At 32.8% G+C, this 14,343-nt stretch overlaps 1 protein-coding gene and 1 pseudogene across 13 annotated transcripts in view; both read right to left on the bottom strand.

Moving 5' to 3' along the window:
- CEP112 (centrosomal protein 112) overlaps positions 1 to 14,343 on the bottom strand; it is a 605,978-nt gene that overhangs the window by 425,052 nt on the left and 166,583 nt on the right. For all 13 annotated transcript variants that reach the window (XR_004233797.1, XM_031965673.1, XM_031965672.1 and 10 more), the window contains 4 exons: positions 13,046 to 13,200; positions 12,682 to 12,811; positions 11,022 to 11,114; positions 9,496 to 9,555 (listed from right to left, as the gene is read on the bottom strand). Coding sequence is in view for 12 of the 13 variants with exons in the window: in XM_031965673.1 (XP_031821533.1) it covers positions 9,496 to 9,555; positions 11,022 to 11,114; positions 12,682 to 12,811; positions 13,046 to 13,200 (438 nt within the window). In the remaining variant the exon portion in view is untranslated. The remainder of the gene's footprint in view (positions 1 to 9,495; positions 9,556 to 11,021; positions 11,115 to 12,681; positions 12,812 to 13,045; positions 13,201 to 14,343) is intronic.
- LOC105750596 lies at positions 6,532 to 7,609 on the bottom strand (annotated as a pseudogene).

The raw sequence follows: 14,343 nt of genomic DNA, 5'->3' as shown, positions 1-14,343 counted from the left end.
TCTCTATTCTGTTGGCGGAGACTACCCTCAGAAAAGGAGTCCAGTATACCTTGACTAAACTACCCTATCTACCCCAGGGGTCAGGATCAATAAAGGAATTTTTGCTGATATCCAGCCACATATAGTTGTTTATGGAACAAGACAGTATCCATCAGCTATCAAGGGTCATGTCTAGAACAAAGAATAAAATAATTACCATAAAAGAAGAGGTTGCTAAGTGAGCCATTACTATTCTAGACATGGGAGCCAGGAGTGAGACTACATCATCTTTTTAAGAACAAGATAGCTACTCCTGCTCAAAAAGACTCCATATACCAACTTGAGCTACCACAACACAAAAGGTCCTTACTATGTCCATAATTGTCAAGCTGACCCTCTTATCCAATCTCAGGACTCTAAAATCAGTTAGTTGTTGTTGTTGTTGTTTATCCTTGATTCTCAAAGACAAATATAACATCAGGAGGTAATGCCATTTCATGCAAATGAATTTGATTTGAGTGAGTGAGTGCTATGGAAAGTCACCAACCTTTCTTCAGAGGAAGGATTTAATCCAGGTTTTCCTGGCTCTGAGGTCAGCTCTCAATCTACTAATCTATGCTGCCTCTATGAATATTTTCTCATAAAGATTATATATCAGTAAAAATTATTTTTGGAAGATTCATTTGATTTTAAATAAAAATAAGATTTTTATACTTTTTTTTTCATCAGAATAAAAAATTTGATAAGCATTGTATGGGGCATTGGACTTATGGAAATCTAACTGGATAGGAAAAAACCTTGGTGGGCTTTTAGATTATTAGGCAGGAAAACATTGTGAAAAATATCTGGGACAAATAACTGGGATAAAATTTAGTGGGAATATTTAGGAAATGGCTAAATATAATGGAGCTAAACTGAGCCTTTCTCTGTGGAATGGATACTTCTGTCAAAGAAAATAATAGACCTTTCAAGAATAAAAACAAGATGACAGAATAGAGATAGCAACCCAATTGAACTCTCTCAACATTTCCCTCTAAACAATTTTAAAATAATGCTTTAAATAAAATTTGGGGCATAGAGCCAAGAAGAGGTCATAATAAGACAACTGAAAGAAGTCAAAGGACATCTGGGTTAAATTAGCCCAAAATGCATAACCCTGGTCTTAGAAGCAACCATGTTAGTGGAAAAGCCAATTTGGGAGCTCTCAGTTCAGAAGAAGTAAGCAGCCTGACAATAGTTTAGGAAAGAGATTACAGAAGTCTTTATTAGCATTGGTATTGATTTGGCAATTCTTTTGTCCAAAAGAAGTTCTGGGTCACAATTATAACACAGAGAAGTGCCCACTCACCCCCAAAATAATTCTGAAAACAGTAAAACAAAAAAGCCTGAAGCTTGGGACAATGCACCTCAAAGCCCAACTTTTACATTAAAAAAAAAAAAAGGAAAAAAGTAAACATCAGCAATAATAATTATTATTATTATTTAACCATAAAAAATTACTATGAAGTAATTTTTTGGCAGTTTGATTGGTACAGCACTGAACAAATAGATCAATTTAGGCAGAATTGGTTTTTTCACTATATTAGCTCAACCTATCCCTGAGCAATTGGTATTTTTCCAGTTGTTTAGATCTGACGTTATTTGTGTGAGAACTGTTTTGTAATTGTGTTCATGTAGTTCTTGGATCTGTCTTGGCCTGCAACCCTAATATTTTATTTTTTCTACAATAATTTTAAATAAAATTTCTCTTTCTATCTCTTGCTGGTAGGCTCTGTCAGTAATATACAGAAATGCTGAGGATTTGTGTGGGTTTATTTTATATGCTACAATTTTGCAAAAGATGTGAATTGCTTCCTGTAGGTTTCTGGGTGATTTTCTAGGATTGTCTAATTATGTCCTCATATCATCTGCAAAGAGTATTAGTTTTATTTCCTCATTGCCTATTTTAATTATTTTAAATTCTTTTTTCCCCCTTAAGGAAAATAATTTATAGTTAGTCCACAGATCCAACCAATTACAATATATAACAATAGTAAATCACACAATTGTAAGAAGAAAAAATTGTCAATAGCTATCTTTTCCTCCTCTCCCCCCACAGTTTACTGCACAATTTATCAATCTGATCTAATAATACTGACTGGAGTATTTAATAGTCCCTAAAGCCTCTAACTGCAAACACAGGCATGACTTTCCTTTTGGAAAGTTTAAGAAATAGTAATTTTAATAATGAAGCATTGTTATTTTAAACAGCTTCTCTATTTGCTCCTAAATGTAGATCAAGCAAGCAGCTCAAATGCAAACTTGTCCTAGCACATGAAAATGGAATAGTTAAGGGAATAGCCTATCAGTAGAGTATGGAACCCTTTTAGTGCATTTAAGAAAGGACATTTTGTAAATCAACTAAGTGTTAACATTTTGTCAATTAACAAATAAATAAATCCAGTTCCTTAGAGTCAGGGCAGGAGAGATTACCACCAGCTCTGGAAGGCACAAGTTACACCAGTTCCTCCTTCCTGGCACAGGAAGTGCATTTTAGTACTTTCTAATTACATAAGATTTAAAAGTATAGGATTAAAAAAACACTTTCACCTTTAAGCAAAATTACAATTTTGGGAATCAGTTCATCCTACAGTAAAAACTACATTTCATTCACAGGCTGAGGAAAATTGCAAAGCTTGATAGAATCGGCAAAGAAATGGGGTTGTTAGTTTCCCATTTATTTTGATGAGGTTAATGAAACTCCGTGATGATCCTGCATAGCAGTCAATGTTTGGGATGGAGGACAGTTTGCAAAACAGGAGAGGTTTTACTAATATCAGATTTTCTCAGTGCTCATGGCTGATCATTAACTCCCTGAAAGAGAAAAGATAAGTGGAAGGAAATGTTATAAGGCCAGTCGGCTGAAATGGCACAGTGAAAGTTGGCCCAAGAAAATTCTTCTGCTGAGTGGGAAGGCTGTTAGTATACAACTGGGGAGAGAGACCTGCATATGGACTCAGGAAGACCTTAATTGAACTCCTGCCTTAGACACTAGCTATGTGACTGTGCAAATTATTTCCCCTCTCTGAAACTCAATGAAACTGTCAGTAAAATGGGGGTTATAACTACAGGAGCTATCTTGCAGGAGGCTATTTTGAGGTTTCAATGAGATAATGTACAGAAAGTGCTTTGAAAACAACATCATCTACAGTTACTGCCTACTAAGACACAGGGAATTTTATTTAAGGGAGCTGGAGAGTAGGGCTTGCAAGTTCTATGGCCACAGCTCTCATTATTACCCTCACCCCCACAAATATAGCCCCTTGCTAAGTGAAATGAGCAGAAGCAGGAGATCATTATATACCTCAACAACGATACTGTATGAGGATGAATTCTGATGGAAGTGGATTTCTTCGACAAAGAAAAGATCTAACTCAGTTTCAATTGATCAAGGATGGACAGAAGCAGCTACACCCAAAGAAAGAACACTGAAAAACGAATGTAAACTGTTTGCATTTTTGTTTTTCTTCCTGGGTTATTCTGCACACATATATTGTATCTAGGATATACTGTAATCTATTTAACATGTATAGGACTGCTTGCCATATGGGGGAGGGGGTGGAGGGAGGGAGGGGAAAAATTGGAACAGAAGTGAGTGCAAGGGATAATGTTGTAAAAAATTACCCTGGAATGGGTTCTGTCAATAAAAAGTTATTTTAAAAAATGTAGCCCCTTTCACATATTCTAAACATAAATTTTCTGACCTTTCCTGGAATTACAAGACAACGGGAATGAGGAAAGAAGGCATTTCACAATTCGATAAAGTATGTTTGAAGATGTGTCCTGGAATCAGAGCCAGCTTAAGAATATGATTTTTTAAACCAGGCACTCATTTCCAGACACACTCAGTGGGTGCCAACGAAATACAAATAATATTCAAGCACCACTGCCAAAGGTGTTTCCCATGGTTCATTTTAAAACTGGGTTTGGCTTTCTTGGCAATTCTATTTTTTAAGCAAGGCCAAATTATTATATATACATATATAATGTATAGTATATAATGTATATATTGTATATAGGTATGCACATATATATATGTAATATATATAATGTATATATAATAATAATATACATATAATGTATATGTGACTATATTAAAAAGTAGCTTGAATTAGGCTTACAAAGACTTCCCCTACAAATCAAATTCTGAAAACAAGTCCAGATTTGGCCCTAAGACACTCAGCCCACAAACATCCATTAGTTAATAATTTAGCCACAAATCTGAAAAGGGGCAAAATCTGCGTAAGTCTCCACTCCTTAGATCTCAGACATCTGAAGGGAGAATAATACTAATAAGAAAGGAACAAGTTTTTTTTGTTTTTTTTTTCTATGAATGAATCATTAATTTTATTTGCACACTTGCTTTAAAAAAAAAAAAAAGGAAAAATCTTCTATTTACACACATAATCCTTCAACCACTCCCTGAAATAGCAACATAAACCATTTGCCCCAGTGCTTACAGTACTGTATGTTTGCATCTTCATCTAGAAGTCAAAATGGTTTCCTTGTAAGGTTGAATATATTGACTTTTAAAGAAAATCTTCATGAGAGCTAAATATTAAGACTCAAGACAAACCAAACGCTTTCTCTGTAAACATTTCCTCTTTCACAAAGAAGGTCGAAATGCTATTAGAACACTGCCTCTAACTGAATTCTTACTCCTATGTTGTTGAATATTTATTTAGCTAACCAGTCTAAACTTCGATCCTGTTTCAGGAAGATCCTACACTTATATGAAAAGGGCAGGTTTCTTGTCCTTTTAACTTCCCAAGTATGAGCATTCTGAAATCTCAGGATGATATCAAATCATGAAATGAAAAAGCACCATGGTCAATAGTGAGTAATTTATCATTTAGTAGAGATTTGTTTCCAGTATGTAGAGTTTGAAAGTATAAGAATTTAGAGCCTTTCTATTAAGAAAACTGTGCTTATCAAACCCTAGGACTTTGCACAAAAAGTATTAGAAACCGTCAAGCAGCCCACAGCAAGTTTCCCCCCAAATATTTGTTGGCAAAAATAATTTCAGAAGTTCTAGATTTCTTACTCGCTTTGCAATACATAGGTCTCGTCATCTATTATCTCTAAATCACAAACTGCTTGATCAGGAAGCATCTGTGGTTAATTCAGGCAGAGATCATTAATGGAGTCACTATTAACCAGCAGAGGGCAACACCAACCCTTTAAATTCCAGTAAAACACCTAACTTAGTAATAATGAACACTTGGATTTATTTTCTATTTTCAGTTGTTTTAAAGTGAGTTTGTGTGTCAAAAAGCTATGATCACTAAGTACTCAGGATTGATCAAAACTTACCGTGCCTACCTAAAACCAGTGTTTCAGAAGTTTCTCAAAATGATGCTTCTCTAACTAGCAGCCCACAGCATTCTCAAAGAACACCATGAACCGACTGGGATTTTTACCAATGTTAGGACTGGCTCATGTACAAGATTTAAAACAGTAATTTAGATTAAAACAAAACAAAGATTTATGAAATTTATCAAAAGGGATGGAATAAATTGAGGGAAAGAGTGGCAAAAATAGAGGTGGGGTGAAGGGAGGAATCAATTTTCATGTGCTCATGACATTGATGCCCGTATATTCTTTACTCCATCCAAATGGGATTTACAATCCAAATGACCAAAAGTCCTCAATTTCTTTTTTTTTTTACATTTTTATATATAAAACATATGCATGGGTAATTTTTGAACATTGACCCTTGCAAAAACTTCTGTTTCAACTTTTCCCCTTCTTCCCTCCACCCCCTCCCCTAGATGGCAGCTAGTCCCATACATGTTAAATATGTTAAAGTATATTTTAAATATAATATATGTATACATATTTATACACTTATTTCTGTACCAGAAAAATCAGATTTAGAAAGAAAATAAAAATAACCTGAGAAGGAAAAACAAAAATGAAAGCAAACAATAACAAAGAGTTAGAATGCTATGTTGTGGTCCATACTCATTTCCCAGCATTCTTTCTCTGGGTGTAGCTGGTTCTGTTCATTACTGATCAACTGGAACTGGTTTGGATTCTCTCATTGTTGAAGAGAGTCACTTTCATCAGAATTGATCCTCATATAGTATTGTTGTTACTGTGTATAATGATATCCTGGTTCTGCTCAGTTCAATTAGCATCAGTTCATGTAAGTCTCTCCAAGCCTCTCCATTCATCCTGCTGGTCATTTCTTACAGAACAATAATATTCCATAACATTCATATACCACAATTTTCTCAGCCATTCTCCAATTGGTGGACATCCATTCAATTTCCAGTTTCTAGCCACTACAAAGAGGGCTGCCACAAACATTTTGGCACATACAGGTCCCTTTCCGTTCTTTAAGATCTCTTTGGGATATAGCATAGTTGCAAACTGCTCTCCAGAATGGTTGGATCCGTTCACAACTCCACCAACAATGCATTAGTGTCCCAGTTTTCCCACATCCCCTCCAACATTCGTCATTATCTTTTCCTGTCATCTTAGCCAATCTGACAGGTGTGTAGTGGTATCTCAGAGTTGTCTTAATTTGCATTTCTCTGATCAATCATGATTTGGAACATCCAAAAGACCCCAATTTCAAGGCATGTAAGGCTGGCCGGCCTCATCAGCCATGTTAAGTATATAGTTAGTCATCTTCTGTAGGTGCATCAGACACAACCCAAGAATCATTGCCCCACTCATCTGTAAGCGGCAGATAGGATAGTTCTTGTGGTGATCACTCCATTTATCAATGCACTTCTGACAAAAGCTGTAGGCACAGGGTAGAATGAGGTTGGCTCATCCATCCATGCAAACACAACATTCCTCCTCATCAGTTTGCTGCTTCATTCTTCCCATTCAAATGTTGGCTTGACAGGAAGACATAGATGACAAGCTTTCAGCAGTTGATTCAGAAGTAGTGGGGTCTTGTTGCCAGGACTCCTACTGCTTGGCTTATGATATCTTTATAAAGTTGGATAAACTGACATAAATTCATGATTCTTGAAGTTTCTACAATTCTACTGCTCTTGTTAATCTTGGTACACACCACTCATATAAGCACTTTCCTAAAGCAGAGGAATCTGATCCTGGCTATACCTCAAAGAGAAGGTGCTTTTCTTGGCCAGCAGCCACTTTTGCAATTACATCATTCAGTTTTCTTCCCAGAAATTCCTTATAGGTAAGAGAACCACTTTCTCGAAACAGAGAGATGTGTTTAGTTACTTTTTCAGGCAAGTTGTTTATAACTATTTGTGTCTGATCAAAAATTTGCTGCCCCATGGTGAATGCAATTTAAAATTTAACCACAGGTAACCACAATTAACAGTGGTGTTTCATTCACATGTGGCGTTTTTTGGTTTTGCAGCATTGCGGTCCCCACGGGGCGATGGTGTTGAGGGACCGTCCTGACACCTGCACCAGCCCCACCACACTTGCAGGCAGCAGCTCGGGGAAGGAAAAGACTGCCTTTAAATTCTTTTTCTTTTTTTATTGCTAAAGCCAGCATTTCTAGTATGATGTTGAATAACAGTGGTGATAATGGGCATCCTTATTTCATTCTTAGGAATCTGTCCAGCTTCTCTACATTACCAATAATACTTGCTGTTGGTTTTAGATAGATACTGCTTATTATTTTAAGGAAAGCATCCTTTTTCCCTATACTCTCTAGTGTTTTTAATAGAAATGGGTGCTATATTTTATCAAAAGTTTTTTCTGCATCTATTGAGATTATCATATGATTTCTGTTGGTTTTGTTATTTTTATGGTCAATTATGGTAATGGTTTTCTTGATATTGAGCCAGACCTACTAGTCCCCAATCGGTTGGGGATTGGCTGAACAAATTGTGATACGTGAAGACAATGGAATATTATTGTTCTATAAAAAATGATGAACAAGCTGATTTTAGGAAGGCCTGGAAAGATTTACATGAACTGAAAATGAATGAAACAAGCAGAACCAGGAATACATTGAATACAATAACAGCAAGAATGTGTGATGATCTAAGAAAATTCTAAGAGACTCATGATGAAAAATGCTCTCATATACCAGAGAGAGAGCTGATGAACTTTTGAGAGAACTGAAATATATTTTTCCTATTTCATTTTTCTTTCTTTTTTATGTGATACAGTTAATTTGGAAATATATTTTGCATGATTTCACTGATATAACTGCTATCATATTGCTTGCAACCTCAGTGTTTGGGAGAGACACAGAAAGGAAAAGAAACTATGGAACTTAAAAAAAATAATGCTAAAAAGAAACGAATAATAAAAATTTGGGATGGGAATAATACTAATAGACATTTACAAATACTATATAATTTGCAAATTATGTATTAGTTTTCTGGAAAATTCTTTTTGATCATATAGCTTTCTGATAAATACTAAAGCTTTTCCTACACATTTACTTCAATAAAAACTACAAGATGCCTTTCAAGTATTGAATTATTTAGAGATTGGCATTATTATAACTTGGAATATTTAACTCCTCTTATATAAATTATATAAATTTAAAATAACACTTACTTGATTAAATGTGTTAATTAAATTAAATTTAATTATTAGAATTAAAAGTTCTCTTGTTTAAATGTCCTCAGAATATTGAGGATTAAAATCTTTTTAAGAGTTTGTTTAGAAATCAATTTCAAAATGCTTTTTAAATACAGAAAAGTAGTAACAATAATGCTGATAACAAATATCTAATATTTACATAGTACTTTTAGGTTTATAAAATGATTTACTATTACAACACCCTTGGTGTACCAATTATCCTCACTGTCTAAATAAGGAAACTCAGACATGGTTTAAGTGACATGTTTAAGATTTGCCCAGATTCACACAGACTAATGCAGGAACTCAGATCTTGAACTCAGGTCTTTCTTACTGGAGTGTAACCTATCTACTAAATACCCTGTAAACACTAATTGTTAGAGACAAATTGTTTTTTAACATCTGTGGATGGAGCACTGGATCTGGAGTCAAGAAGATTTAAGTTCAAATGTGGTCTCAGATGCTTATTAGCTATGTGATCTTGATCATTTTTCATCTGTCTCAAATATAAATTGGAAAGAAAAAGAGTATCTACATTCCATGGTTGTTGTAAGGATCAAATGACTTGATATTTGTAAAACACTTAGCACCATGCCTGGCCCATCAAAAAATGCTTAATAAATACTTATTTCCTTCTCTTTTCCCTATGATCTAGAATAGTAGTTTCAAACTTAAATAAAAATGGATCCTAGCATCTTGCATATTTCCTTAAAAAAATCACAAATTAAATTTTTTGCATGAATTTTTATTTGTTAAGTATTTCCCAATCACATTTAATCTAGTTCAAGCTGCACTTATTGTAAGCCAATGAGGGAAAGATGGCAAGTTTGACATCTCTGAAGTTAAAATAGTTTAGTAGATTTGTTTCTGTAATTATTTTTCTGCTTTGAATTGTATCTTATATGATATATTAAATAGTTTATACTTTGATATTCAAAAAATTACCTTTTTTTCATAATTGAGATCTAGTTGAAATTTTTCCTGCTGGAATTCATTTTCTTGCTCCTGTAAAAGATAAAAGTTTGCTTTTGTAATACAAATATTGTTCCTTAGGTTTCAATAAAAATAATTTAACATGCGAAATCTACCTACTGTAAATAAATTTTTTTTTCTATCTCTAAATCATGCTACCTAATCTCTGGATATTTTTCCTCTTACTCACTAGAAACTCTGAATCCAGCCCTGATATGACCTTGAACTTGACCCATACTTTTGATCAAATAGAGGCCTCCGCCTCTCTTCCTGGTCGTCTCCAAATCATGTCACTGTATTAAAATAGTTCCTTTATGCCCTCTCCATCCTTCCAGCTCCATTTCTCTTTATATGTTACTTTGAACCATTAAAATAAAAGTTTTGTAAGGCAGAGATTGTCTAGCTTGCTTGCATTTGCATTCCTACTACTTAATACAGTACCTTACACATTTAAAAGCATTTAAAAATGCTTTGTCAATCTTGCATTTTTATGAAAATAGTTCTATTAACTCAATTTTCAAATAACAAGTAAAAAGTTAAGCTGGCTTGAGTCAGCAATTAAGCTCTTAGTAGCTTCAGAGTATTAAAACTTCTTCAACTTATCAGTAGCCCATACTCAAGCTTTCACTTAAGTTGCATGTATCTGAGGTTATGTTCTGCTAGTATTAGGTATAGGGAACTCTTAGCAAAGGAATTTCTATCAATGCAAATCAGCTCCTTCTATGCATTTTATTGTTTCCCCATTGTCCTATCTGCCTCAGGTTATAACATTTTCCTCTTAATGTTTGATTTTGTTACTCTGCCTCAGGTTATAACCATTCCCTCTTAATGTTTGATAGGATAAAGGTCTTCTATCTTAGACTATAGGCTATACATAGTCCCTCTTAATGTTTAATGGGATAAAGATTTTTATCCATTTTAGACATCATTAGAATATCAGGAGCCTCTCCAATAGCTCCCATTATGTCATCCTAGGTCCCTCCCCCCATTAGGTTATCCCCATCCAGGTACTTCCCCCATTATGTCATTGTTCTTATTATCCTATAAAAAATCTTGCTGTCTGATACTTAGTGCTGGACTCTTTGAGATGATAGTCTCGTCCAGCCCTGGGATCAACCATGTATCCATTTGGTCTCAGTATATCTCTCCATTTAATAAACTATTAAATTGCTCTCTAATCTCTGTCTTGCTCAGTTTCTCTGGCATTAGTCTTAAACCAGAGGTTCATTAAAAACAGCAACCAATATTTCAAAATAAAATTATTTTAAATTCAATTCTGTGTTCCAAAATGTACTTTGTGTATTATGCAAAAAGAAAAAAATGGGTTTTTTTTATATATTTAATGAAAACACTAAGCAAATTCTTTATTTTATCAACTGTCTATTGTCATTTGTAAGAAATCAAAAAAATTGGGTTTATATACATCTGTATACATAAATTAAGAAAAGGAAAAAGACATTTTATCATTTTTCTACTGAATGAAAAAATTCAAGGCTTACCCTTAGTTGTTGCTGTCTTTGATGTTCCAATTTTTGTAGCTGTTGTTTTAATTGACATATATTATTTTCCAACTTCTCAGTCATTTCAGATGCCTATCAGAGATTGAATAACAAAACAACTATAATGATCTTGTTGCAGCTCCAATATTTAGTGATGGAGGACACAGCTTGACTGTTATTTCCAAAAGTTATATCCAGAAGAAAATGTTTCCAAAACAAAAGCATTTTATTATAAGAAATATAATTTGTCACAGAAAATACAACTACTCATTCTTTAAAATATAAATCAAATTTTACACATGACTTAAAACTATGACAATAAAATTATAAAAAAAAAACCATCCATAGACTTAACAAAAATTTTTCAAAATATTGACTTTGAAATCAAACATCAAAAAGTCTCGATTAACAAAATAATTATTTAATATTGCTAAAAATATAAACATAAGTTTCTTTGTGAACTGAAGATCAATAAACTAATAGAGGCCTTTTCTTAGAGTCAGGTAGACAAAGGTTCAAGCTTCCTCTGGCATGTACTAGTCATAAGAACTTGAGCAAGTCCTCTTACCAGTGCCCAGGTAACTCCTAAGGCTATAGAGGATTACAGAGGAATCTCTGATTTCAATTTGTAAAAAGCATTTTCCCACAAGGAGTTCCAAACAGATGAAATTACAGATCCAGACTTTTTAAAAAGCAAGTTACAGAAACAACTACTTTGGTCAGAGGGTTATTTCTGAAAAATAATAATTTTTGTAATTACAAGGTATTTTGAAGAATTCTGATTTTGTTTTCTATATTCTCTAAATTATTAACTCCTTAAGAGAAGACATTCTGTTCTATTCATCTATATTCTAAATATCCTCCATAGAAGTATATCTAAGGGACAGTTAGGTGGTGCAGTGGATAGAGCACCAAACCTTAAGTCAGGAGGACCTGACTTCAAATGTGACTTCTGTCGCTTAATACTTCCCTGGCTGTGGACCTTGGATAAGTCACTTAACCCCAATTGCCTCAAGAAAAAAAAAAAAGTAGATCTAAAACAAGCATTAGAGTACTAATAAATGTTCACTGATATGAACAGAATTAAATGCATATCTAATACAATATAGTCATTTAATGAGTTGTATTCTATCAATATTCAAAGTGGAAAAGTTAGATATTATATTAATTCTTTTAAATTAAAGGAAAAGTTAGCCAACATGTTACCAGGAAGAAATCACAAAAATCACAAAATTCCAGGGTGTCAAAACTAGAAGAAATCTTAAAGATTATCTAATCAAGTCCCTTCAATTAATATATAAGGAAATTAAGGCCTAGAGTCAATGTACAGCAGAGTTTAGATTCAAACCAAATTTTAAAGTTCAATATCCATCCTATAATACTGTTATGCTATATATAATAATATAGCTGATACAAGAAATATTAACTTGTGCTAAAAATGAATTTAATAAGCTAACAAAGTGGTTTTTTTTTTCAATTTTAGTTGTTTCAAAAATGAATTTAAGAGATAGCTATTCTGAAAAGAAAACAATGTGTCATTCTATGATTTTGCAATTTCTTATTTAGAACAAGTTCGGTAATTTTGTTGAATGTGAATGTGAATACAAACATTAAGTGTTCCTTATTTTTCTGAAGTTGCCTTCATAAGAATATATAATACCTTAGCAGAAGACACAGCATATTCTTCTTTCATAAGCTGGATATTTGAATCACACCTGGCTTGTAATAGTTTTATACTTTGTTCATAATCTTGTGCAATATCATCCTTTTCTTTATGAAGTGAGTTGTTCCTAAAAGCAATGAAAACAGAATGTTAGAAATGGATTTTCATTCTTTAAAAAAAAAAAAAAAACCTACTCCTATTACTTAAAATTTTAAAATCAATTAAATAATCCCTGAATTACAAATGACACATATTGTAATGTACAAGGCATGCTGTATAAAATGTTCAGACTGGATATTTTGGGAGGTTAGTATCACTGCTTTATAGCTAAATCATATATATCTTGAACATTAGTTATTACCTTGCTTTCATTTCTTGCAGTTCACAGCATTTCATCTGGTAGCATTTTTCCAATTCAGTTTTTTCCTGACTTAATTTTTGCCACTGTGAATTGCTATTTTCAGCTTCTCCAGTGAGCTGTTGGACACGAGCCTCCAATTCTTTTACCATTAGGTTCTAAAAAAAATTAAGTCATGGTTAGGAAAATCCCTTAATGTATCATTACACAGCATATAAACAAGAATAAGATTTAGAGCTAAAAGATACCTAATAGGTAGGCTCCATTTTAGAGAAAAAGAAAAGAAGAAACACCAGAGTTGAAGAAATAAGACATTAGTTGAAGATTACACAAGTAATTAATAGAGTTGTGATCTGAATCCAGGTTGAGCATTCCAAGTTAGAACTTTTAATAGAATTCAATTGAGGGAGATAAGATAAATTGCAGTGATTACTAAATGGGAATAAAAAGGAATATACTTATCTATCAGTTGTTATTCTTACAGATGAACATAGATATTTATACATACCTATCACTTTTAAAAAATTGTCATTAGGCATAAAAATCTCATAAAAATGTAGAAATGGAGAAATATTAAGAATACTCTTATAGATCATATTGCAATAAAATTATATTATAAAGGACCTTAGAAGAAAAGAATGAAATGCAGCTAGAAATTAAATAAGCAAAACCTAAAGAAAAAACTGGTAAGTCAAAGTACAAACCATAAAAACAATAAATAAGTTTTTCAAAGAAAATTACAACACTGAAACAATATAACTAAAATTTTTAAGATACAGCCAGTCATCCTTAAGGGAAATTTTATATTTCTAAAACAGTTTCATCAAGAAAAGAAAGTATAGCTCAATGAAGTTTATGAGAAACTTTTAAAAAGGCAATTTTCAGATAACATAAAAATACAAATTCTGAAAATGAAAAAGATGAAAAAATTTGAAATTAAAATACTGAACTGATAAATGCAATTAAGAGTATTTTTCCCTTAAAAGGACAAATAAAAAAAGATTAGTCAATATATAATCTAGATTTTAAAAGAAAATCAAATAACCAATATTAATGAAAAGATGTCATAATAAATGGAGAAATAAAGGATTTATTAGAAACCGCTTTATCAAATCATATGCCAAAAAGTAATAAATTAAAATGAAATATTTATAAATATAAAATACCTATAATACTGAAGAAATTGATAATTTAAATAAATCAATTAAATTAACTCGTTAAATACAACTTGATTAAATAAACTAATAATAATAAGCTAAAAAAAAAAAAACCCAACTAGAGATGAACTTCTAATTTAAAAA

The sequence above is a fragment of the Sarcophilus harrisii genome, chromosome 4, assembly GCF_902635505.1.
Source record: "Sarcophilus harrisii chromosome 4, mSarHar1.11, whole genome shotgun sequence".
Lineage (NCBI taxonomy): Eukaryota > Metazoa > Chordata > Mammalia > Dasyuromorphia > Dasyuridae > Sarcophilus > Sarcophilus harrisii.
Note: the sequence above shows the minus strand (reverse complement) of the source record. Positions and strands in the feature narration are given on the sequence as shown.